At 33.5% G+C, this 27264-nt stretch overlaps 3 protein-coding genes across 3 annotated transcripts; 1 reads left to right on the top strand and 2 right to left on the bottom strand.

The window, feature by feature from the left end:
* Positions 1-1169: 1169 nt before the first annotated feature.
* LOC133673498 (cysteine-rich repeat secretory protein 38-like) lies at positions 1170-2124 on the top strand. The gene has a single exon (XM_062094349.1). The coding sequence runs from the start codon at positions 1230-1232 to the stop codon at positions 1965-1967; it is 738 nt and encodes a 245-aa protein (XP_061950333.1). The 5' UTR covers positions 1170-1229; the 3' UTR covers positions 1968-2124.
* Positions 2125-16050: 13926 nt separating this feature from the next.
* LOC133672297 (cysteine-rich repeat secretory protein 38-like) lies at positions 16051-16914 on the bottom strand. The gene has a single exon (XM_062092674.1). It carries the CDS (start codon positions 16912-16914, stop codon positions 16183-16185), a length of 732 nt encoding a protein of 243 aa, XP_061948658.1. The 3' UTR covers positions 16051-16182.
* A 6344-nt stretch (positions 16915-23258) lies between these two features.
* Positions 23259-24323, bottom strand: LOC133672886 (cysteine-rich repeat secretory protein 38-like). The gene has a single exon (XM_062093444.1). It carries the CDS (start codon positions 24115-24117, stop codon positions 23389-23391), a length of 729 nt encoding a protein of 242 aa, XP_061949428.1. The 5' UTR covers positions 24118-24323; the 3' UTR covers positions 23259-23388.
* Between the last annotated feature and the right edge of the window lie 2941 nt (positions 24324-27264).

Here is a 27264-nt window from a genome sequence, read left to right as displayed (position 1 = left end):
ATTATATTCTCACACACTCTAAATGACTTGTTATTACATTATTCTAGTATATTGATAATTATGGATAAAATTCTTACAATGATGGGGAGCGGTGGGTGCAGTACATAGACTCTGAATTTATTGATTTGTTAATTAATGGTGTTCTTTAATGAAATATAGATTTTAAACTCGGGTTTGGAATCTCTCTCTCTCTTTTTTTTACATAACATTGAGTGTTTGACTTATAAAAAATGATATGGTTTTTAATAAGATGTAGCTATATTGAAATTCTAGTTTCTCCTCTGGCTAAAATATAGTTAATTTAATTTTAGTTATACTATTAACGACTTCATTAATACTTCAAATGGTATTCGCATGTAAACAAATACACATCATTTATTCGGTTGCTCTTTCCTATTATATTTCTTCTTGTTTTCTTTTCTTTTATTTGTAACGCAATTATTTTATTTTCTGATAAATGATCATTCAACTTTTTAAAGGTCATCTTCTAAACAACTATTTTTTTTTTATTAATATACTCTATTATTATACAGAGGAAGATATCTTTGTGGTATTGATTTTTGATAAACACATTCTTGTAGTTTTTATAGGAAACTCTTTGCATTGTCTTGCTTGCTGATTAAATGAATATCTAGAAACATTTTGCAAGGCCAACTCCAGCTCTGGGAGGTTATATATAAATTAATCTTGATTTTTAATTACTTGTCTTGGTCAAATTACTTGTTTTATCCAATTACAAGCTCTAAACGAAATTAATTTATTGTTTCTTGGAAGCTTGCAGGGCTAAAAATCTTTTTAATATTCAAGAAACAATTATATTAAGATCAAAGCGTTAAACATAAAGTCAGTGTGTGTATATATATTGACTAGGAGCACCTGTTTGTGCTTAATTTACTCACCTTTGCGTGCTGCATACAAAAATTAAAATAAAATAAAAACAATCCTTCTGGTTTATTGACATTTTCTTAATTAATTACCTTCCTGAGATTGTTTCTTTCTTGATTAACTATACAAGTTCCGCAATCCTCCCATAATATCCTTGAACAATTCTCGTCAGCTTGAGCAGCTGGCAAATTCAAAATTAGACAAGTTCATGCATCCTCCCAGCCTTTAATTAATTCTTAATTAACATGGAGATTACCACTATAAATACAAGCTATCATATCCTCCCAACCTCATCAAACCCAACTATTCCAGCTCTCTGATATATAGATTAAGTAGTTCAGACAATGTCTTCCTCTAGATTCACCTCCTCTCTCTACCTTCTAACTCTCTCTCTACTTCTCCAAAATGTTCTTGGAGTTGACCCTCTATACAGTAGCTGTTCAGGCAACGAGAAATCAACTGCTAATTATGGCTCTTACAAAACAAGCTTGGACGTTCTAATGAGTTCTTTCTACCAACTTGCACCAGCTAAGGAAGGCTTTGCCCTTGGTTCTTTAGGTCAGAAAAACCTAGACCGACCATATGGGCTCGTTCTTTGCAGAGGAGATGTCTCATCCTCAGACTGCAGTGCCTGTGTTGCTGATGCAACCAGGGAGATCCGCAAGCGCTGCCCATACGGTAAAAGGGGATTCATAGCTTACGATAACTGTCTACTGAAGTATTCAAACAAGGACTTCTTTGGCCAGATTGACAGCCAAAACAAGATCTACTTGTATAACGTGCGAAATGTGAGCAATCCAGTGGTATTTAATCAGAAGACAAAGGACTTGTTGAGCCAACTGGCAAACAAGGCTTATATCGCAAGGAAAATGTATGCCGCTGGAGAGTTGGGCCTTGGGGGATCGAAGAAACTTTACGGAATGGCTCAATGCACAAGGGATCTCTCTAGTGTTGATTGTAAGAAGTGTCTTAATGGTGCTATAAGTGAGCTTCAAGGTTTTGCTGGTGGAAAAGAAGGGGGTAGGGTTACCGGTGGGAGTTGTACGGTTAGATATGAGATTTATCCATTTGTCAAAGCTTAAGCTCTTGTGCTGTTCTAAGGGTTTAATGATCAATATGAAAGAAACACTAGAAATAAGTGTTCTACCTAGCTAAGAACACATGAAATTTAATCTTGAATAATTCAAGTGTTTGTTTGATTTTAAGTCTTAATAAAGTTCTCTTGTATTGTTTGATTAATTCACTTCATACCTTTGAGATATCCTCACGGGTTAGAAGATTGTTTTTTAGATCATAATTATTATTTAACATTATTATTATACATATATTAACAGTCAACTTGATTTTTTATTTAATTCAAGTTTAAAAATAAATTATATATATATATATATATATATATATATATATATATATATATATATATATATATATATATATATATATATATATGAGCATCTCGACATAATCTTGTTAAATAAATACATTAAAAAAAACTAAATTCATCCCAGTCAGCCCTCAACCCGTCAAACTTATAAGCATGGTTATAAACTCTATTAGATATGAAATTAGTTTTTTAATTTTTTCTAGGCCAATGAAAAAAAACAAAAGTCACCGGCCTAATACAATAAAACCGAAGCACATGGCCAAGACATTAAAAATAAAATTAAAAAAAACAAATCAAAAATAAAAAAGAGAAAAAAAATAATAGGACCCAGTATAAAAGAATCTAGACGCGCGGGTCTAAATAGCCTAGACCAGTTAGGCCTGTTTATCTAGACGCGTATCACCTAGACCAGTGAGGCCTGTTTCAAGCCGGGGGCATTTTTCTTGTTTTTGTGTCGTTCACTTTTTTTTTTTTTTTTTTGATATATAACTCCAGCCACTTGAGCCAGTAAACAATGTTTGTTATCAAACTATTTAAAATATATATTAAGCTAGTTTACTGTTTAAAATCCACATTCAGTTTTTTTAGTTGTTAGTTTAATGTTTGAGAATTAATTAAAGTTAGGGGAACTCACCTTGTCTTTGGGATTTATTCGGCACAACTTACGTAATCAGATACTATATAGTATCTGAAAAATAAATTAATATTATTCTTATCATAGTTTTGAAATCCGGTCCAATCCAATGGATCAATCTGGGATCCGGCTGATTCAGGACTGGAACTAGGTGGGGATAAACAAAATAGAAAAAATCATGACCCAGTGTGACCCGACAAAACCCGGTTGCAACCTATGAACTTTTATTTTTTTAATTAAAACGACATCGTTTTGATTTTTTTACAAAATAAAGATTGACCCGAGCAATCCGGTAACCTGGTCAACACCTGAAATTCAGGCCTTGAAATAGACCGGATTCAAAAACTATATTTCTTGAGAAAATAAATAAATAATGGTAATTTTATGAAAGATTTTTCCAAAAATCACAATCGATACAAATTTATATTGGAATTTGTATTAGTTAGTAAGATCCACTAATTTAATGGATCATATTTTTTGTGGAGTGATTTTCGGAAGAATTTTTGGTGAATGCCAAGCATCAAATGCTTCTAATCACCGGACCTATTATATAATATTCACTGTATTTTAATTTAATTTGCGAGCAGACAGATTTGAAATGGAAATGCACATGGATTTTTCCAAAGATGTTTGAAAGGATAATAATATTTATTTTTTAAAATAGTTTTTGCTTAAAAATATATTAAAATAATTTTTTTTATATTTTAAAAGGTATTTTAACATCACTACATCAAAACGATTTAAAAATATTAAAAAATATATTCATTTAAAATAAAAAAAAACAAATAATTCCCTAAGTTTGTTAACTAATTTTCAGGAGACAGAATATTTTGAGCTATGCTGTATCCAATAATCAATGCTTTCTCATAGTTATTCGTGTTACATTCAAATTTAAACAACGTAATTTGACTGAAAATATACTTAAAACGAGATTTCGTTATAATCCCATGAATTTAATGACATTAGATATCTTTGTGGTATTGATTTTTGATAAACACATTCTTATAGTTTTAATTTCAGTAATTAAGTTCCTATAATTTTCCCTATTAGAGAGTGTTAGAGGTAATTCTATTGATAATCAACTCAATCTTTTGTTAATCTTGATTTTTAAAGAGAAGAGCTCAGATTTCAGCTTCTTATTAGTTTTAGTTTAAAATTATTAAAAACTCAAAAAGTTATTTAAAAAATCAAAAGAATGAAAAATAAAAAAAATTGTTACGATTTTTTGCCAATTTCCATTTATCTAAAGCTATAATGTGTTTATTTTTATTTTTTTATTTACCTTGGAAATCTTTCTTTTACTTCATTTGCAAAAAAAAAAAAACCCTTCTTACAAGGTCAAATCCTCTTAGAAGTGATAAGAATCTGGATCGTTAATTACTTGTCTCGGGAAATTGCTTGTATCAAATTGCAAATTCTAAAATAATTTTATTAATAGATGGTTTAAAAGTACAGTAATTATTATTTTTTAAAATATTTTTTAATTAGAAATATATTAAAATAATATTTTTTATTTTATAAAAATTATTTTTAATATCAACACATTAAAACAATATAAAAATTTTAAAAAAAATTAAATTTTTTTTACCCATTCCGTTTAGAACGCAATACTAAATAAGTGATAACTATCCCCGTACTTCTCCAAAATATTCTTCCCTTTATGCCATGTTTTCATCATCGAAATAATAATTGTTGATTTAAGGTTTTTTTAACATTGATAGAATATCGCATCATATTTTTATTCTAATTTTCTAGTGTCAACTCACAAAATCCTAAGAACCGATCGATAAGCAGGAAGGTTGAGCACTTGAGATTGTGGTTATATGAGAGAGTGGGCAATTTTAAAATAATTAAGTTCCAACAATTAAGCAATGATCCACATGATTAGTGATAATTCATGCATGCAAGAGCAATAAGTGAAAGATTTGGAAACTCTGTGGTTTCTTGTATATCTTAAAAAGGCTGTAATACACGTGATTTATACAGTTTGCAGAATCTATTCTAGGAAAGTAAATAATCTATTCTAAGAAGGTCAATCACAATAACTATGATTGCCTCAATCTCAGCAAATACAATAGGAAACAGTAAACACAATTGGAAGAGATGATATTATAATAGCTGTCCAATATCTTTCCTTTAACACTCCCCCTCAAGTTGGAGTGTGAATGTCGATTACTCCTAACTTGCGAAGATGGGACTGGAACAGGGGTGCAGGCAGTGGCTTGGTGAAAATGTCAGCTACTTGGAATTGTGTTTGTACATGAGCTGTCTTGATTTCGCCATTTTGAATTTTCTCACGAACGGTGTGGCAATCCAATTCGATGTGCTTGGTTCATTCATGGTAAACTGGATTGGCTGCAATATAGAGTGCAGCTTTGTTGTCACAAAGTAAGGTGGTAGGTTGTCGATGGCTTACTTGTAGATCCTGTAAAAGGTATCGCAACCAAGTAAGTTCACAGGCGGTGGCTGCCATGGATCGGTATTCAGCTTCGGCGGACGACCTTGAAACAGTGACTTGTTTCTTGCGTTTCCATGATATAAGGGACCTGCCAAGAAATATACAATATCCAGTAACTGAGCGCCTTGTAAAAGGGCATCGTGCCCAGTCTGCATCGCAATATGCAGTTAAGTGCAGTGGCCCATTCGAGGAGAATAACAACCCTTGGCCGGGAGCTCCTTTAAGGTAATGAAGGAGCCGACGTGCTGTGTCAAAATGGTGCTTCTGAGGTTCATGCATAAATTGGCTGAGTGTGTTCACTGCATATGTGATTTCGGGCCTTGTAATGGTAAGATAGATTAATCGTCCAATAAGTCTCCGATAACGTGTAGGGTCTTTAAGGAGGTCACTCCCTGTAGGCATAAGAGCAACGTTTGCATCCATAGGAATCTTCTCAGGTTTGGCACCAAGCAAACCTGCATCTTCCAAGATATCCAGTGTATACTTTCGCTGGCAAAAAGAAATGCCAGATTTGGACCGTGCAATCTCAACTCCAAGGAAGTATTTTAAAGGGCTGAGATCCTTAATTTTGAAACGGGTGCTGAGGAAATGTTTAAGGTCTCGGATGGCAGCATCATTATTCCCAGTAATTATCATATCATCAACGTATAACAAAATGACAGTGAAAGATTTGCCCTGTGTTTGTGTGAACATTGAATAATCGGCTTTGGATTGAAAAAAACCAATGTGCTGTATGGCATATGAAAACTTACAAAACCAGCTTCGGGACGCCTGTTTCAAACCGTATATGGATTTATGGAGGCGACAGACCGTGTGCTCCCCCTGGCGCCGATACCCTGGTGGTGGAAGCATATAGACTTCTTCATGGAGGTCACCGTGTAGGAAGGCATTGTGCACATCCATCTGATGCAGGGGCCAATTGCAGACAGCAACAACAATAAGGAGACAACGAACAGTGATGAGCTTAGCAACAGGGGCAAAGGTTTCGGTGTAATCGATGCCCTCACGCTGCGTGTAGCCCTTGGCAACCAAGGGGGCTTTGTATCTTTCAATGGAACCATCAGACTGGTATTTAACCTTGAAAACCCACTTACAGCCGATCGGACGATGACCAGCAGGCAAGGAAGTGAAGGACCAGGTGTTGTTCTCCTCCAAAGCTGTGATTTCAGAATTCATAGCGGCGACCCATTGAGGGTGATGTCGTGCCTCCTCATAGGAGTTGGGTTCAACCAATTGAGAAATATGATTGATAAATATACGATGAGGTGCAGAGAAATTGGAGTGAGACACATACCGAGTGATGGGGTAACGGGTGCTAGACGTGCCGGAGGAGGGATCAGCAGAAGCAAGCAGAGCGGCATGATGAGCTTGGTAATCTTTGAAGCGGGTAGGGGGTTTGGTGGGGCGGTTGGATTGACGAATGGGCAGTGGATGGGCGGCCATGGAAGGAGTGGGGGATGTAGAGGGAAGGTGTGGGATGATGGATGAAGGAGGTGAGGATAGGCCAGTGATGGGTGTAGGTGGGGCGGGATTGATGGGAAGCAGGGAAGGAGGAGGGGGACTGTAAGTGGAATCAAGGAAGACTGGTTGGGGCGGTGGGGCTTGGTTAGGGATGGGTGTATAGAGAAGTAATGGGTCAGGGGAGGGGTTGGGTAGCACAGTAGAGTCATCCTGGGTTTCGGGTGGGGATGTAGAGAAAGGGAATATGTGTTCATGGAAAACCACATCTCGGGAGGAAAATTTTTTTTGTGTGGTAAGGTCATAAAGACGGTAGCCTTTTTGACCGAGGGGGTAACTAAAAAACACACATTGACGAGCCCGTGCATCAAACTTGTGCTTAGGGAGAAGATTGGTGGCATAACACAAACAGCCGAATACTCGCAAAATAGAGTAATCGGGAGATCTGTGATGTAATAGCTCAAATGGTGATTTGTGTTTGAGTAAGGGTGTCGGAAGACGGTTTATAAGATAACATGCAGTTTGTAAACTTTCCCCCCAAAAACGCAAGGGAATGTTGGCTTGGAAACGTAGTGCCCGACCAACATTTAAGAGATGACGATGTTTTCTCTCGACAACACCATTTTGCTGGGGTGTATATGGACATGAGTGTTGGAAATGAGTGCCTTTGTTTTGAAAGAAAGATAGAAGAGACATACATTCACTCCCATTATCGGAACGCAAGGATTTGATAGGAAGGTTGAACTGGGTGTGGACCCAAGAAAAAAATGATTGAATTACCTCTTGTGTTTCCGATTTAAATTTTAGAAAATGGATCCATGTAAATCGGGTAAAATCATCCACAATGGTTAAGAAATATCGGGCACCAGTATGAGTATGTATTTCGTGCGGTCCCCAAATATCACAATGAATTAAATCAAAAGGTGCAGTGGACGATTTTGAAGTAGATAGAGAGAAAAATAAACGAGTTTGTTTTGCTAAAGGGCAAACATCACAAACATGATTTGGATCACAGACAATTTCTGGAATTTTATTTGAAAGTAATTGAATAGGAGCGTTGGATGGGTGGCCCAAACGTTGGTGCCAAAGATGGGAGGTGTGGTGGGCATGGTGAGCTAGATGTGGATTTTGGGTAGCTGTTAGGTAGTAGAGCCCATTAAATTGCTTGCCCAGGCCAATCGTCCTCCCCGTGGTCACGTCCTGCACAATACAAAACTTATCAAAGAAAATCACAATACACTGCAATCCTCGTGTCAATTTGCTCACAGATAATAAGTTCACATTGAATTGAGGGACATGAAGGACTCCATCAAGAGTTATTGTTTCAGATACTTTAATGGACCCAACGTTGTGAATTTCTGCTTTTCCTCCATTGGGTAACCCAACAAAATCATGAGGAGCATGAAGTATGTTATGTGTAGGTGCAAAACATGAAATGTGATCTGACGCTCCACTGTCCATTATCCAGTATATATTTGAATGTGGGTTATGCTGTGATAGATTGCAAGTAGGTGTAACAGTACCTGTTGCATTTGCACGTGAAAAATTACCGGATTGGTTGTGTAGGAGAGCAATCAATTGATTATATTCTTCGGTGGTGAAAGTTGGACTTTCATTTGGCTTACTGTCATGCACTAAGGTGGAATCCCTGTCAACAGTGTAGGCAATGGGTCTCTTATTCTTTGGCTTAACATTCTTTCCATGTAACTTATGACCCACAGGAAAACCATTGATATAATAACAATTTTCCACCGTGTGGGTGTCTCCATCACAATAAGAACAATTGAGAAACTTCTTCTGATAAGGACTGTGCTTCCCTTCTCCATGACCAGCAACAAGAGATTTTGTTGCCATTCGATTCTCGGGTCTTGTACCACCTCTGATGTAGCGACTGGTCTGCATAGCATGGGGTCCGATCTGCCGATTTGCCACATCCATTTGCCGCTCGTGTTGGATGATTAAGCCATGAACACGCCGTGTGTCTGGGATTGGTGACATCATCAGGATCGACCCACGCACTGTTGAGTAAGCTTCATTAAGACCCATTAGAAACTGCATGACTCTCTCCTTTTCTTCTCTTGAGGCTTGTGTTTTGGAACCCTCGCAGGTGCATATGATGGGTTCATGGGAGGAATCTAATTCATCCCATAGAGTCTTGAGTTTAGTATAGTATTCTGAAATTGTGAGGTTCCCTTGTCGATGCTCAGCGATTTCTTGGCGGATTTGGAAAATCCTGGAGTCATTGCTTTGTGAGAATCGATCCTTGAGGTCATTCCATACCATAGATGCACTAGTGCAGTACTGCTTGCAATATCAGGATTCAGTGACTGTAAAATCCATGACAGCACCATGTCGTTGCATCTCTGCCAAACAGCGAATTTGATATCGATGCTTGCTGGAGGTGTGATGGTTCCGTCAATGAATCCCAGCTTGTTTTTGGCACTCAAGGCAATACGCATTGAGCGGCTCCATTGACCATAATTGTGTCCTTCAAGAGGCTTGGAAACGAGAACAAGACCCGATGAGTTTGAACTATGTAGAGTGAGTGAGTCGGTTGTGTTGTCATCCATGTTTATGTTTTGTGTTGGTTGAATTTTGGTGGTGGCGGAAGGTGTGAATAGGTTCACCAATACTGGTGCTCTGATACCATGAAAGATTTGGAAACTCTGTGGTTTCTTGTATATCTTAAGAACGCTGTAATACACGTGATTTATACAGTTTGCAGAATCTATTCTAGAAAAGTAAATAATCTATTCTAAGAAGGTCAATCACAATAACTGTGATTGCCTCAATCTCAGCAAATACAATAGGAAACAGTAAACAAAATTGGAAGAGATGATATTATAATAGCTGTCCAATATCTTTCCTTTAACAATAAGATTGGACCTGCTCTGTCAGAAATAAGTGAGGCCAGCTTGTTTATTGACCAAGCCATGATAAGTTGGCAGATGCCCCCATTATCGTGATCTTGTGGTAAGTGGGTTTTAGCTAGATTTTACAATACAAGGAGCTGCAAAAGGAACAGTTGATATTTCCACTACCCAAGTCTTTAAGTCAGTTTTCTAGATGAAGGTTGACAATCATGCATCTAATGATTTTTTTAAGTCAGTTTTCTAGATGAAGGTTGAAAATCATGCATCTAATGATTTTTTTAAGTGATGAATGTTAAAAAATAATATAAATTATATTTTATAATCTCACCTAATAGTTTAAATTATTGGATTGAAATAATTTTTTAATATGGTATCAGAGTCTTGATAACCAAACGGTCACGAGTTCGAATTTCTCTATCCCTATTTATTTGATAAAAAAATCAACCACAAAGTAATATAGATATGTGCAATTAAGTTTCAAACCCGAAGACTTTCACTTGAGGGGTATGTTAGAGAATAATATAAATCATATCTTGTGACCTCACCTAATAGCTTAAGTTATTAGGTTGAGATGATTCTTTGACAATGCGAAGTGTCAAATTTGACATTCAGAATTGTCGCAAGTCAAAATCCGCGCGGTGTTTGTTGGCGATTTTTTATTTTATTATAGTGTTTTGCTTGGTTCGTTGGAGTCGCCACCTAGTATTATGGTCACTAGGAACCTATGGTCTGCGAGAGTCTGAGTAAGGGACTGGTTGTGCAAGGGGAAGACGCATCACCCCCAGTGCACCCTACCTAAGGTAAGCTGCATTGTTGTTTGATTATTTTTCTAGGTCAAGTTTTTATTCGTTGGTCTTTTCTAAGGTTCAAGGTAGATCTCCCTTCGTGAGGGAGTCTCTACCTTATCGGGTTAAATCCTAACCATTCTAAAGTCTGAATTTTAAAATTGCTTTTATTTACACCTTGTATCTTTAATACCCGAGAGTGTACTTTATCGTGTAATTTTACACCCTATAAATATTAAAGTCTACATCTGAATCCTAGAAAAAAAAGTTAAAATAAAAGTTTTTGACATTTTGAGCAAACCCTAACAGATGATCATAAACTAGTTATGATATCTATTTTTTGGATTTTTAAAACATGAGAAAGATGCAATTTTTTTTTATTTTGAAAAAAAACATGCTTGGAAAATTCTTTAGGACTTGGCCGTATGCAAATTTTTTTTTTTGAATATTTCAAAGAAAACCAGGTATTTTAATACCGGACTTGTATCTTATCATGTAAGTATACAACCCAATATTAAGCAAATTTGGTAGAAAAATATTTAAGAAAATCACAAATTTTTTTGAAATGATTTTTGAAATTTTTTTTTAATACATAATAATTAATTAAATTTATTAAATCTATGGGCCAGTCCGGCCCAAACAGTTAGTCCGGTCTAGGACCGTTGGGTTGGGCCGGTCTCGGCCCAATGAATCCTTCTCTGTTCTGGCCCGACCCCTTGGGCTGGGCCAGAACCGGCTCGGCCCAAGCAAGTGGCTAATTAATTAGTCGTTGCATGCAGAAATGATTTCTGCATGCAGCCACGGTGAAAGGAAAAGGAAGGTGTAGCAGGGGAGGGGCGAGTTACCTGGCGTGGAGAGAGTCAACGGCCTAGCTGGTGGTGCACGGTGTAACTAAAGGTGATGAGGCCAACTGCTGGCGCTCTTCACGGCTGGAAGAAGAAGGAGCAGATTCCTGCAGAGGAGAAGGAAAGCTCACAGCTGGAGCTGTTGGTGTGACTGAGGAAGGAGATGCTACTCTGGCTGCTGCTGGTAGGAGTGGAAGCCACTGGAAAGGGCGGTTGCCGCTACTACTGCTGCTGGAGTTGCGGTGGTGGAGAGGAAAAAAAGTTTTGCAGAGAAGAGAGGTAGAGAGAGAGGTACTGTGACTGTGGTGAGGTTGCTGGGTGATGGATGGGATGTGGTGTTTCGTGGGAAGGACGGTGATGAAGGTGATGGTGGCTGAAGGCCACGGTGGAGAGAGAAAGCAGAAAAAATGATTGTTTGCAGAAAAATGGCTACAGAGGGCTGGTTTTCGGCCAACTTTGAGCTCAATTTTCCTTCCCTCCTGAGCATGAAATTGGCTCCTATTTATAGGGCTGGAAAGAGGGTAATCTTGTCCTCAACGGGGAAAAAGTCTCAGCCCTTGATTCGACTCGAGGAATTCAAACCGTTGGTTCAAAGTGTGCACCTCGAATTGCCAAATTTAGCAATCCAAGGCTGCAGACTGAACGAGGTGGTCACTTTGGGCCAATAAACGGAGCCGTTTCAAAGTTTTTCGGCCCGACCGGACCATTCTCGAGGATAAAGGGGTTTCAGGTGGACATGTTGGTGCATGTTTTGTCGAATTTGGGGTACAAACGAGGCAAAAGACACGGCTTGAAGTCGGCCACTCGGGCAGCTCAGTGGAGAAGAAGATGAACAGTACCAGGCGACGCGTCGCCTGGTCCTACCCCCCTTTTTTTTTTCTTTTAACACATGAAACGGCGTCGTTTTTCCCAAAACACGCCGTTTCATTTAAATGAAAACTGGCGCCAAAGTGCCAGATTTCACATCAATCCTTCCTCTTGCGCGCGTTTTGCATTTTGGTCCTTGGTCTCGGATTGCTTCAATTACGTCCCTAATTGGCTGTTAAACTTTCAATGTCTTCAATTTGGCCCCCCAGATTTTGTCAATTGGGCCCCTGCAGTTTGACGCCTCTTGCAGTGTGGTCCTTGGCTTTGGATTTTGTCAATTTAACCCCTAATTGGCCCCAAAACTTCAATTTTCTTGCAATTTGACCCCTGATTTCAATCACTTAACTTGGTAAAAATTAAATTTGGTCTCTTAAAATTCCAATCTTCGCCATTAAGCCCAAATTAGGCTCCCAAACTTAATTTTTCACCAATTAAGCCCCAAATAAAATTAATTTGACCCATTTAAAGTATAATTAAGTCCTTGCACTTAATTAATTCCTTCATTTGGACCTAAATTAATTCTTAAACATAATTAAAATTTAATTTGGCCCATGATTAAATCAAATTGGCCTAATAAAAATTTAATTATGTTATTGGACTTAATTTTTATGCAAATTTGTCCAATAATCATTTAATTTGACCTTAAATTTGCATTTTTTTTCGATTTTGGGTACAATGGGGCGCCAAAAGGCCTTGAATTTCCTCCAAAAATTGCAGATTGATTTCTGCCTATTTTGCCTATTTTTCTTGATCAGCTTTCTCCACATTGCCAGCCTGTATTTTATTTTTTTTTATTTTTATTTTGAGAAGAAGAAAAAAAATGAATTTTGGGGAATAACCCAGAATTGGGTTATGACAAGAATATTCTCAGGAATAGTTGGCATACCTAATTTGAGATCAATCTTGAAGAATAATGTGCATTACTAGATTATTGAATCAATTTGCGTGACACAAAGCTAACATGTATTTATAATTTTTATTAATTTAAAACAATATTGTTTTTATAGTAAATTCATTTGTTTTAACGCGATCAGGTTTAATCAGATCAATCAAGTTTTATAGTTATCTGCTAAATTACTCAGATTTAATCAATTAATATTTAAATTAGTTTAAAGTAAAATCTAGCCTATATCATAGTTTGAATTGCTAATTTACCGAATCAACTTGTCATACCAGGACTATTTTAATTATAACTATGATCTCATTATACGAATGAGATTTTGGCTCAAAGATGTTAGAGTTAATTTAAAAAGAAATATATGCAAACCCAAGTAATTTGTTTGGTCAAAGATGGGGCTTGGTAAATGGTGTAAATGTGAGGGCAGTGTTTGGAGAGGTCCATCTCCTAGGATTGTTGAGAAATTTCTACTTTTTTATTGTTAGTGTAGTGGTAAGAGTGTGGTTGTGATTACTTTTTAAAGTGTTTTTCATTCGGAAATATATTAAAATAATATTTTTTTTTATTTTTTAAAAATATTTTTAACATCAGCATATCAAAATGATCTAAAAATACTAAAAAATATTAATTTAAAATAAAGAAAAAAATAAAATAAAATTTAAATTTTTTTCAAAAATATTTTTGAAATGTAAAAATAAATAGACCGAAAATCAACTCCAAACATGCATCCCAATAAGATTTTATAAAATGGACCACTATATTGGATGATAGTTAGAAAGGGCTCACTAACCTACAAAAATATACCGATATATTTTTGAGAATTTGAACGTCCTATTATCTAAATCATTCCTTGTGTGTAAATATTGAGATGTGCAATATCTATTAGATATATTCATAAACAAACTACTTAAAAAATCCAAACAACCCACATGAGTTTTGTTTTACATAAACAAATTAGGTAGAAATTTTGATAGCGAGATTTGTTTAAGAAACAATTCAATTAAAAATTTTAAATTTTTTGGTGAGGTTACATGATATTATTTATATTATTCTTTAACATATCCCTTAAAAGCCTTTTGAACATAAAATTTATACAAACTCATACTATCTTGTAGGGTTGAGCATTTCCGGTTCGGTTCGGTTTTGAACTAAAATAAACAACGAAACCGATTTTTTTTTTAATTTTTTGAACCAAACTAAACTGAAAACCGGTTCAAACCGAAATTATTCCAACTTGTTCACAGTCCCAAAAAAATCCCTAATCCCTACGTCGAAAAAGGCAACTAAAAATCTTCATTATTTGGGCATTTTAATGCTCTGTGCCCCGACCGCCCACAATTAAAACAAGAGCCTCCAAATCCAAAGCTTCTGCTACGCATAATAAAGAAAAGATGTCATGTTTGTTTGCTAAAACTTGTATGAACAAATTGTCCAAACCAACAGCCATACAAGCCAGCAAAAGATAAGAAACACAACAGAGAAAAAAAAAGGGGAATGAAAGGGAAAAAAATCCACAACTTGGCACTTACCCACATCATGCATGCACCCCATAAAGCCTGTAACTTTAGGTTTACAAAGAATAAAGGGAGGGGAGAAAAATCAAAGCAAAGGAGAGTAAAGGAAAAGGAGAGGGATATGCAGAGAAGGGGGAGGGATATGCAGAGAAGAGGGGGGCTAAAAAGGATATGCAGAGAAGGGGGGCTAAAGAGAGGGAGGGATATGCAGAGAAAGGGCGGCTGATGGCTAAAAGTGATTATAGGGTTAGAAAATGTTGTATTTATACTTACTTTTTTTTTAAGTGCTGGCTGGTTGAACCGGTTCGGTTCAATCGGTTTCAGACTTTAGAAACCGAAAGCGAACTAAACCGGAATTTTTTTGTGATTTTTTAATCGATTAATTCGGTTTTTTTTTTGTTCGGTTTTTTTGGTTAATTTTTTTTCTGGTTTTCTCGGTTTATCGGTTTTTTTGCTCACCCCTACTATCTTATGCTTAATTTTTATCAAATAAATGAGGATGATAAGATTTGAACTCGTGACCGTTTGGTCATCAAAGTTCTGATACCAAGTCAAAAAATCAATTCAATCAAAAGCCTAAGCTGTTAAGTGAGGTTCTAATATATGATTTATATTATTCTCTAACGAGATTAAGATCACCCGCTCGATTTAGATTTAGATTTATAAGTTGTTGTTTAATAAAAAAAAATTATACAAAAGCCAAATAAGTGTTTTTTTTTATGAAAACAAATATAAGTTCTTATCATATCATTGAATTATGTGCGTTGTTTGAGATTGAGATCTTATGCCCAATATTTTAGGTTAAAATAATTCAAAAGTTGTTGTTTGCAAAATATCTTTATTATTTTTAGATTCTTCATAGTTAGGTTTCAAAAATTTTATTTTATTTGAGTTTTCATTAATTAGATCGTCATTAGGTCAGTTTAACTTGCTATTTAAATAATTTTGTATATTATTTCTTAGAGTAATTAAGAATCATTGATATTTAAGATTTATTAAATCAAAGTTCCTCTAATTTTAAATTTAAAAAAAAACTCTATTTTTTATTCATTATACATTGCGTCGTACTGGAATTGTAAAAAGCACATGAGATTTTGAGCGAGCATATATTAAGATTCTTCTAAGACTAATTAATGTTAAATAGATAGAGTTGAGGTTTGAAAACGAGATGTTGTTGCTCTTATTTTATAAAAGTATTTTTGAACTTCAAACTCATTACAATCTGTATTTTTAGATTGTCTAATTATGCCATATTTTTTGTCTCAAAATTGAAACAAAACCAACCTCTATATCATTAGAAACTACTTCAAAAAATCAGCCCAATTCCACTTCAATTCGATAAACATCAGTTGATACCTTCTCGTAGCTGTATATCCTGTGATCATGCTAGTCAAAAGAATGGATTCCTCATGTGTCAATCGTAACATTAACTAATGGGAGAAACTCATGGGATCTTAAAACCACACAGAAAACTTTTTATTTAATAATAAAACTTTTTATTCAATAATACATGAAAGTGCGAACACATAAAATAAGGGTTTCATTCCCTTGATATAGTGTCCATCAACATTCTCCAAGTAGTTAAGCATTGACAAAAGGGTATATTTCATATCTGAAATTGCAACTCCCACTGACAACTCTGCCACCTTCTTTCCCGTCACAGCAGCTTGGAAGTTCACCGATTATACCATCGAGGCATTTCTTACAAACAGCCCTAGAAAGATCCCGAGTGCACTGGACCAAGCCATATAGCTTGGTTGATTCTCCTAGCTCCATCCCTCCTGTTGCGTACAACTTGGGGGTTGCTTGAGCTTTATTGGCAAGCTGGGTCAAAAGCTCTTTGGTCTTTTCATTGAATGGAACTGGCTCGCTTACAGCATTCACGTTCCACATATAGAACTTGTTTCCATTATCAATTTGGCCAAAGAATCCTTTGTTTGAGTACTTCAAAAGACAGTTATCATACCAAATGATGGCCGCTTTATTGTATGGACAGCGCTTTCGAATCTCATTGCCTGCCTCAACAACACAGGTCTTGCAATCTGAGGTTGAGGCGTCACCTCTACAAAGAGCGAGCCCATATGCTTGGTCCGGCTTGTGGCCTTTTGAACACAGACGAAATCCTTTACGAGGAGCTTGATAGTAGAGGTAACTAGTAAGCTTGTTTAGGTTGGATTCATAAGGGCCATTGGCGTTGAAGTTCTCAGGAGTTGAACAGGAATGGTAAAGTGGGTCAGCTCCAATTAAACCAGTGTGGACAAGGAGAGAGAAGGCTAATAGACATAGAAAGGAGGTGAAGTTGGAGAAAGACATGGTTGCTAGAACTGATTGATGGGCTTAAACTTAGGATAATACTGGGATATATAAAGCTGTTAGGATATTGCCATTTGTGGAAATACCCCACCATCAAAGTGGAAGCATGAATTACGACATAATTCATGTCATGTATTATGGCTTGATTGTCTCTTTCATGTGCTCGAGAAGCTCACCATCTGATGCCCATAAAATAGGCATAATTATTTGAGAGCAAGTGAGAGTGTGTGAGAGAGTGAGAAAACGTGAGTGTGAGTGAGAGAAAGAGAGAGCTGCAATGGCAGCAGCCTTGCTACTATTGCAACAGCTGCAAGAGCTGAGAGTTGATGAATTGAGTAGAGTAGATGTAATTCTCCTCCTCTCTATATAATTCTTCTCCTCTCCATGTATTTATTGTATTCTTTCTCTATCTCTAAATAAAATAGACCTCTCCCGTGGATGTAGATGATTTGCCGAATCACGTAAAATATTGTGTCAGTGTACTTACCCTCCGATGAGCAAATATCAGTACATCACTGGTCGGAATCCCCAACAAAAACAGCATTGACTTAGGAGAGGTTAAGGGGTTGATTCATTTGTTTTATCAGGTATAGAACTTTCTATTTGAATTTGCTATATATGTTCAAGGCAAGAAGTCTCAACTGTGAGCTTAGGTGATTTGAACAGTTGATGAATGTAAAACTAGATTAGTATCATTTGATATAAAGCTAGCCAACACAAGTGGCTAAGAGCTAGAATTTGATATGAGGGAGGTATTCGGTTCAAGCCTAATTCTAAAATGGTGCAACTTTTCAAGGAAACAGGATGGATTCTCGTGATCTAAACACTGAGATGATCTGATGCGAACAGTTCAGGTAATGAGCCAACTGCTTGTTAAATATAACACATTAAAATAAAAAAGAAGGAAGAGATTCGTTTGATGATGATCAACTCTGAAAGAAGAGTGGAGAAGTAACAGAAAGTAACTGCTTATTATAAAAATATACGAAATGACATGCCCGCGTGCTGCCGCGGGCTTATAAAATAAATGCACTTGATAGTGTTATAATTATGAACCAGCGCTAGACAAGTAATAGAAATTAAAGGTATGATGGAGCAAATATTTCATGACAGAAAAAAAAAGTTGTGTTGGTGATAAAAAACTTAGAGACTGGACAAAATGATTTGTAGCAATCTACAGTGTTTTGCGAGAAAAGATACAGTGCTTTCGCCACATGAATTAGCTTTTCAGTTAATAAAAAAGCAAAAAAAATTACAAAGCTAAATTCTCTACCAACTTAATATTAAAAAAAAAACCAACAAAGATAATTTTGGAAGGAAAAAAACCCATGAGAAAAAATATTGCAACAATTGACAATGTTTTATGAGGAAAACTATAGCGCTTTTTCCAATAAAATAAAATAAAAAACTATTTAGAGAAATATTATAGCAATCGATAGTGTTTTGTGAGAAAAACTACAACGCTTTCCTCATATGATTTAGCTTTATTGTAATTATAATTCTTAACCAACTCAATATTAAAAAAAAATCAACAAAGATAATTTTAGCAAAAATCATAAAAAAATCACATGAAAAACTAGTGCAACAATTTACAGTGTTTTAAAGAAAAAAAATTACAAAACTCAATTCTTAATCAGCTCAATATTAAAAAAAAATTGACAGAGATAATTTTAGAAAAAAAAATAAAACAAAACAAACACCAAAAAAAGGAAAAAAAATCATGTTGGAAACATTGTAGCAATTCACAGTGTTTTGTGATGAAAGCTATAGTGTTTCCCTACATGATTTAGCCTTATTTGTAATGACTTGTAATTGTAATTCACAAACAACTCAATATTAAAAAAATAAAATTGAAAAGGATAATTTGAAAAAAAAATATAACAAAAAAAACTATGCAAAGAGACACTATAGCAATCCACAATATTTTATGAGCAAAGTTACAATGTTTTCCCCACATGATTAAGCTTTCTTACAAAGTTAAATTTTAACTAACTCAATATTAAAAAAAATAAAATCGATGAAGATAATTTTGGAAAAAAAATATTACAAAAAAAGAAAACACAAAAGAAACAGGAAAAAAACCATGTGAGGAAAAACTGTACCAATCCATAGTGTTTTGTGAGGAAAAACTTGTATTTACTTATAATTGTAATTTTTAACCAGCTTAATATTTTAAAAAATAAAATTGACAAAGATAATTTTAGGAAAAAACATAACAAAAACAGAAAAAACCATATGGGAAAAAACACTATTGCAATCAATAGTAATTTTTGAGGAAAGTTACAGTGTTTTTCTCATATATTGTAACTGTAATTTTTAACCAACTCAATATTAAAAAATAAAATAACAAAAGATAATTTTGGAGAAAACCATTAAAAAAACCATGCGAAGAAACACCGTAACAATCAACAATGTTTTTTTAAAAAAAAACTTACAAAACTAAATTCTCAATCAGCTCCATATTAAAAAAATCGACAAATATAATTTTGAATAATAAAGAAATAAAATAGAAAAACTATGTGGAAAAACATCGCAGCAATCCACAGTATTTTAAAGAAAAAAATTACAAAGGAAAAATTTTAACCAGGTCAATATTTAAAAAGTAAAATCAACAAAAATAATTTTGGAAAAAACAAAAGAAAAAATAAATGAAAAAAAAAAGAAAAAATAGGAAAGTTAACAAAAAAAGTAATTTTGAAAAAAAAGAAAAAAAATCAATAAAAATAATTTTGGAAAAAAAAGAAAAAATAAATAAAAAAAGAAAAAATAGGAAAGTTAACAAAAAAAAGTAATTTTAAAAAAAAATAAAAAATAAAAAAAAAATAAGAAAAAACACTGTAAATTATTGTTGTAATCTACAGTTCTTTATATGTGAGGAATAATGATTCCCAACACACGATTTAGATATTGGTGTAATGCACAGATTGATTGAACATCCTTACTGTGAAATATTCTATATTTCGAAGGGAACTCTGCGATATTTATTTTAGAGTTAAAATTTAAAATATTTTTGATGTTCACATATGAAATAAAGTCCATGACGAAATCAACGATAACAGAAGATTCGGTTATTGGATTTGGATTTAAATCTTTCTTGGAGTATTTACATGCGCAGTTATCATATCATTGAATCGTCCAAAATTAATTTTAAAAATTATTATTTTGTCTGTTTTAGTTATTTTTTAGTTAATTTTAAATTTTATTTAGTTTTTCCAGGTCGGTTTTAAAACTTCTGTATAAATAGGTGGAATGTTTTTTTTTATAGATTTATACTGTTATTTAAACTTTTATAAAACATCACAAACTTATGATTGTAAGTTTAAAGCTTGAGAATCATAATTTTTATTTTCGCTAATTTTTGTTAATAAAATTAATTAGACATAAATATTTCCTCACTAAAAACCCAATAATAAAACTCTAATTTGGTTATCTCAAGTTGAAATAATCTTATTCCTACCACCCAGAGCAACCATGTCTTGAGAGCAATTCGGGAATAAAATATTTGAGGATATATATATATATATATAATAAAAATGATGGTTCCTTAAAATTTTTGATTAAATTAAAAATTTAAATTAAATATTATAGATAAAATTACCGACAGAATAATTAAAAATATTAATATTTAATTATCTTCAGTATATATTTTTTCATTAACATGGATGTCAGGATTAACTTACATGTACTTAGATTAATTTTATAGGTTTTAAAATTAATAATCATGTAAATCTTTAATGGTTTTGAAAAGACTCAATTAATTCATAATTATTGAAAAATGAATTCAAAACCTAATCATTCCTTCACAATATTTGATTGTGCAGTTGTCTATCCGATAGATCCAAGCAGGAAGGTTGAGCACTTGAGATTGTGGTTATACGAGAGAGAGTGGGCAATTTTAAAATAATTAAGTGCCAACAATTAAGCAATGATCCACATGATTAGTGATAATTCATGCATGCAAGAGCAATAAGATTGGACCGGCTCTGTCAGAAATAAGTGAGGCCAGCTTGTTTATTGACCAAGCCATGATAAGTTGGCAGATGCCCCCATTATCGTGATCTTGTGGTAAGTGGGTTTTAGCTAGATTTTACAATACAAGGAGCTGCAAAAGGAACCACTTGATTTCCACTACCCAAGTCTTCTAGATGAAGGTTGACAATCACGCATCTAATCACTTTGAATCTTTTCAAGTGATGCGTAGTGTCAATTTTGGCATTCAGAATATCCTCGAAGCATAGCTGGTGTACCTAATTTGAGGTTAATCTTGGAACAACTCGTATTTCAAGATTATCTAAATTCCCTTGTTTTGATATGATCAAGTTTGGTTGGACTAATTATCTTGGAAAACAACTTGTATTACTGAATTATCAAGAACATGTGTTTATTATTTTTATTTAAAATAATATTATTTTAATAAATTCATTTATTTTAACACGATGAAGCTTAATCGGATCATCTAAGTTACATATTATGTCAAATTACATATTTAAATTAGTTCAAAGTAAAATATAGAATGGATCAGAGTTTGAATTACTATTTACGGAATCAAACCTGTCATTCCAGGTCTATGGTTGGCATCCATGTCCCCTCTATCAATGGTCTGCCTGCCTCTTAATAACTTGTATCTCTTGTAAGAGTTTAATTTACAAAGAAATATATGCAAACGTCCCAAGTAATTTGTCTGGTCAAAGATGGGACTTGGTAAACGGTGTAGATGTCGGCAGTGTTTGGAGTTTGGGAGAGGTCAATCTCCTAAGATTGTTGAGAAATTTCTACTTTTTGATAATTAGTGCTGTGGTGGGAATGCTTTCGAAAGTCATCTGCAAACATGCGGCGCGGTGGGACTTTTATGAAATAGACTGATATATTGGAATGCTAATTACGAAGGACTCACTCACTACAACGACAAATGATATTAGTGGACTTTACTGCGTCAATGAATTATATAATTTTAGCATTTGTTGTGAACATTTATGTAATTAACAACATTATTTTCGAGAATTTGGACGTACTATTATCTAAATCATTCCTTGTTGTATAATTATTGAGATGTGAAATATCTATTAGATATATTTATTTATAAACAAGCTATGTCGACATATTTAAATTCAATAAAAAAAATTCAAACAAGCCACATGATTTTATTTTATTTTTGACAAAAACAAATTGGGTTGAAATTTTAATAACGCTAGTTGAGATTTGTTAAATAACCAATTTAATTCAATAACTTAAACTATTAGGTGAGATCCTAAAATATAATTTATATTATTCTCTAATGTATCATCTCAAATTAAAGTTTTTTGGATTTGAAACTTTCATAGACCCACACTATTTTATACTTATTTTTTATCAAATAAATAGGAATAATAAAATTCAAACTCTAACAGCTTGATTATCAAGGCTCCGATACAATGTTAAAGAACCAATTCAATTTAAAAAACTTAAATTGTTAAGTGAGGCCGCAAGATATAATTCATATTATTATCTAAAAAGATTGGGATCACGTGATCGATTTAGATTCATATTTAAAAGTTGTTGTTTAATAAAAAAAATCTAGAAAAGCCAAATGAGTTTTTTTTTTAATAAAAACAAATATAAGCTCTTATCCTATCATTGAATTAGATGCACTGGTCGACATTGAGATCATATGTCCAATTTAGGATAAAATAATTCAAAAGTTGACGTGGAAGAAATTTCTTTATTATTTTTAGATTCCTTTCATAGTTAGGTTTTGAAAATTTTATTTTATTTGAGTTTTCATTAATGAGATTCTAGTCAGGTCGATTTAACTTGCTATTTAAATAATTTCGTATATTATTTCTTAGAGGAATTAAGAATCATTGATATTCAAGATTTATTAAATCAAAGTTCTCCATGCAGTTTAATTAGCTCTAATTTTTTATTTAAAAAAACTCTATTTTTTTCATTATATTAAGATTTACAATTTTAATTGTAAATTGTAAAAAGCACGTGAGATTTTGAGCTAGCATATATTAAGATTCTTCTAAGACAAATTACTGATCATAAATGGATAGAGTTGAAGTTTGAAAACGAGATGTTGTTGCTCTTATTTTATAAAAGTATTTTTGAACTTCAAACTCATTACAATCTGTATTTTTAATTGTCTAATTATGCTATATTTTTTGTCTCAAAATTGAATAAAAAATCAACCTCTATATCATTAGAAACTACTTCAAAAAATCAGCCCAATTCCACTTCAATTCGATAAACATCAGTTGATACCATCTCGTAGCTGTATATCTTGTGATCATGCTAGTGATCAAAAGAATGGATTCCTCATGTGTCAATCGTAACACTAACTAATGGGAGACACTCATGAGATCTTTAAATTAACCACACAGAGAACTTTTTATTCAATATTAATACATGAAAGTGACTAAAACATGAAGTGCGAACACATAAAATAAGGGTTTCATTCCCTTGATATAGTGTCCATCAACATTCTCCAAGTAGTTAAGCATTGACAAAAGGGTATATTTCATATCTGAAATTGCAACTCCCACTGACAACTCTGCCACCTTCTTTCCCATCACAGCAGCTTGGAAGTTCACCGATTATACCATCGAGGCATTTCTTACAGACAGCACTAGAAAGATCCCGAGTGCACTGGACCAAGCCATATAGCTTGGTGGATTCTCCTAGCTCCATCTCTCCTGTTTCGTACAACTTGGGGGTTGCTTCAACTTTATTGGCAAGCTGGGTCAAAAGCTCTTTGGTCTTTCCGTTGAATGTAACTGGCTCACTTACAACTTTCACGTTCCACATATAGAACTTGTTTCCATTATCAATTTGGCCAAAGAATTCATTGTTTGAGTACTTCAAAAGACAGTTATCATACCAAATGATGGCCGCTTTATTGTATGGACAACGCTTTCGAATCTCACCGCCTGCCTCAACAACACAGGTCTTGCAATCTGAGGTTGAGGCGTCACCTCTACAAAGAGCAAGCCCATATGCTTGGTCCGGGTTCTGGCCTATTGAACCCATACCAAATCCTGTACTAGGGGCTTGATAGTAGAGGTAACTAGTAAGCTTGTTTAGGTTGGATTCATAAGGGCCATTGGCAGTGAAGTTCTCAGGAGTTGAACAGAAGTGGAAAAGTGGGTCAGCTCCAAATCCAGTGTGGACAAGGAGAGAAAAGGCTAATAGACATAGAAAGGAGGCGAAGTTGGAGGAAGACATGGTTGCTAGAGCTGATTGATGATCTTAAACTTGGGATAATACTGGGATATATAAAGCAAAAGCAGCATTGACTTAGATGAGGTTAAGGGGTTGACCCTTTCATCTGTTTTATTAGGGATAGAACTTTCTATTTGAATTTGCTATGCTGAAGGCAAGAAATCTCAACTTTGAGGTTAGGTGATTTGAACAGTTGATGAATGTAAAAACTAGATTAGTTTCATTTGATAAAGCTTGCTAACACAAGTGGTTGAGAGCTAGAATAGGATATAAGGAAGGTATTCGGTTCAAGCCCAATTCAAAAATGGTGCAACTTTTCAAGGAAACAAGATGGATTCTCGTGATCTAAGCACTGATCAGATGATCTGATGCGAATAGTTCAAGTAATGAGCCGACTGCTTGTAAAATATAAAAAAATGAAAATAAAAAAGAAGGAAGAGATTCATAATTTGATGATGATCAACTCTGAGAGAAGAGTGGAGAAGTAAAAGAAAGTAACTGCTTATTATAAAAATATATGCACAGATTGAGCAATATCCTTACTGTCAAATATTTTATATTTCAAAGGGAACTCTGCCATATTTATTTTAGAGTTAAAATTTAAATTTTATATGGACCAAATAGATAGGTTCACAAATGAAATAAAGTTCACGAAAAAACCTGGACGTGTTAATTAGATTTCAGATTATAAAGCTTGATCAAAATGACGATAACAATAATTTAATTATTAGATTGAATTTAAATTCTTTAAAAAGAATTTACATGCAGTTTTGTTTTAGAAAACGACTTTACCAGTCATCATATTGAATTTCCCAAAATTAGATTTAAAAGTTGTTGTTTTGTCTTAAGTTTTTGATAATTTTGAATTTTAATTAGTTTTTCCTTCTTAGATTTAGATTATTTGATTAGATTATATAAATTATATAGTTAGATTATTCGGACTTTTATAAAAGAAGACTTTTCTATAATTTCTTAATAGTGTTAGAGCTGTAACTTTAAAGATTCGCGTATCAATTTTTGTTAATAAAATTAATTAGACATAAATATTTCCTCACTAAAAATCCAATAATAAAACTCTAATTTGGTCATCTCAAATAATCTTATTCCTACCACCCAAACCAACCATGTCTTGAGAGCAATTCAGGAAGAAAATATTTGAAGATAAATAATTATTTTAAACAAAAAAAAAATTAGGCTCATTTACTGATAAGTGAGTTTACTCTCTCAATTATTATTTTGATGTATAATTTAAAGCAAGGCCACGAGAAAAAAAAAATCATAAATGCACAAGTTCATATATATATATATATATATATATATATATATATATATATATATATATATATATATATGTGGGTGGTCTACATGTAATTCAACCTTTAATTAAAAAAATAGTCCTAGTCCATATAAGTTGCTGTCCAACAACACCTTACCTGTTTTTATTTTTTATTTTTTAATAAAAAAAATGAAGGCCATTCAAGGTGTTTGACCACGATCCTAAATGAATTTAAACACCTACTAGCTAGCTAGCAAGTGCTTCTTTTTATGAATGTATTAATATCAGAAATACTAACTCATAGCTTTTAGCATAATTTTCAAATGAAAGCACCTAACGAGGCTTCTTATGAGAAAGCTCACTCGCAAATACTTCTTACGGAGGGAAATTTTCCAAGCTCGCTTAGGAAAAATAGAGTAAAATTCAGAATTGTATTTTAGCTTCCCAAGATTACTGTTTTTCGGACGTCAAATCATTAGTTCAATTTAGTGTAATATGTAGTGTTTGAAATTAGAGTAAAACTTGTTTTTTTAAATATTTTTTATTTAGAAATATATTAAAATAATATATTTTTTTATTTTTTTAAAATTTATTTTTAACATTAGCATATTAAAATAATTCAAAATTATAAAATTTTTCTTTTCACATTTATAAATCAAAACCATTCTAAATATATAAAAAATATTAATATAATATTTTTTAAAATAAAAAATATTTTATAAAATGAGTTAAACCGCAAAAACAAACTAACATAATTGAGCATTCCTAATCTCATACCATTCTTAGCCAGCTTCACCTCATGATCTCCTTGCTAATTACTTTACTTAGAGTTCTAGTAACATTGACATTTTCAAACTAGACTATGTTTAGTGTTAGACCATGTTTTTCAATAATTTTTTTTTTTTTAGAGTGGTACTGAATAACAATAAATACTTGCTGAGGCCTGTAATGTCTACTTGCTTCCTTGATACGATACCATCTTCTAGAAAAACAACGAAATTGTGTGTACTCTAGTTTTTTAAAATTTTGATTGATAGGTATAGGCACAAATTACCATATAAATCTCACAGCATAAGAGCAAGAATTCTTTACTCGACCAGTCGACCTGCTCACAGAATAATAAGAAATATGCGTACTTCTCTAACAGCTTATGCATATATTTCCCAGAATTTTTACAAAATAGTTGATTGCAGTTTGATCGATAGTCAGACAGACCAATGACTTGGTATTCTCATTAAAATATAATCTTTGAAAAGAGAGGAAGCTGTCAGCATACAAGGATTCGCCAACTCAATAAAGACATACAAGGAAGCAGTAAATCATCGGAATTATCAGATACATACATTATTAACATAGTAAAGAGCCACTTTGAAACCCAACAAGGAATAACGACATAGAAATTCCAAAAATTCTTTTAAAAAATGAAATCCCATCAAGTTCATCTTTGAGTGCTTTATTTGATGTCTGAAATCAGCATCATCGAAGTGGGGCGCCGTTTTTCTTTTTTCTTTTATATCAGGAAGAAACTTAGTTTCTTTGTTAGGTGTTTTCCCCAAGTCTACTTTCATCTTTAAATGGCAGACAATATTTGCCTGCCTCTGCAGACTGTGAAATATGAACGTGGACAGGAAGCTTGTCATATGTTCCATTATTATAAAGACACTGACCCGTGATGCGTTTTTTCTGTGTAGCATATACTCTCTCACAAATCACTATAAATTAGAATAATGAATTTTAAAAAAAAAAATTAAATTTGATTTTTAATTATTTTTTTAATATAATTGAAAGAATAGAGTTAAAAAATAGAGGATCAAAGAAAAATAACAAGGAAAATAGATGGCAATTTCAAATGTCGTATGTAAATTTTACTTTAG

Source organism: Populus nigra, chromosome 14, assembly GCF_951802175.1.
Source record: "Populus nigra chromosome 14, ddPopNigr1.1, whole genome shotgun sequence".
Taxonomy (NCBI): domain Eukaryota; kingdom Viridiplantae; phylum Streptophyta; class Magnoliopsida; order Malpighiales; family Salicaceae; genus Populus; species Populus nigra.
Note: the sequence above shows the minus strand (reverse complement) of the source record. Positions and strands in the feature narration are given on the sequence as shown.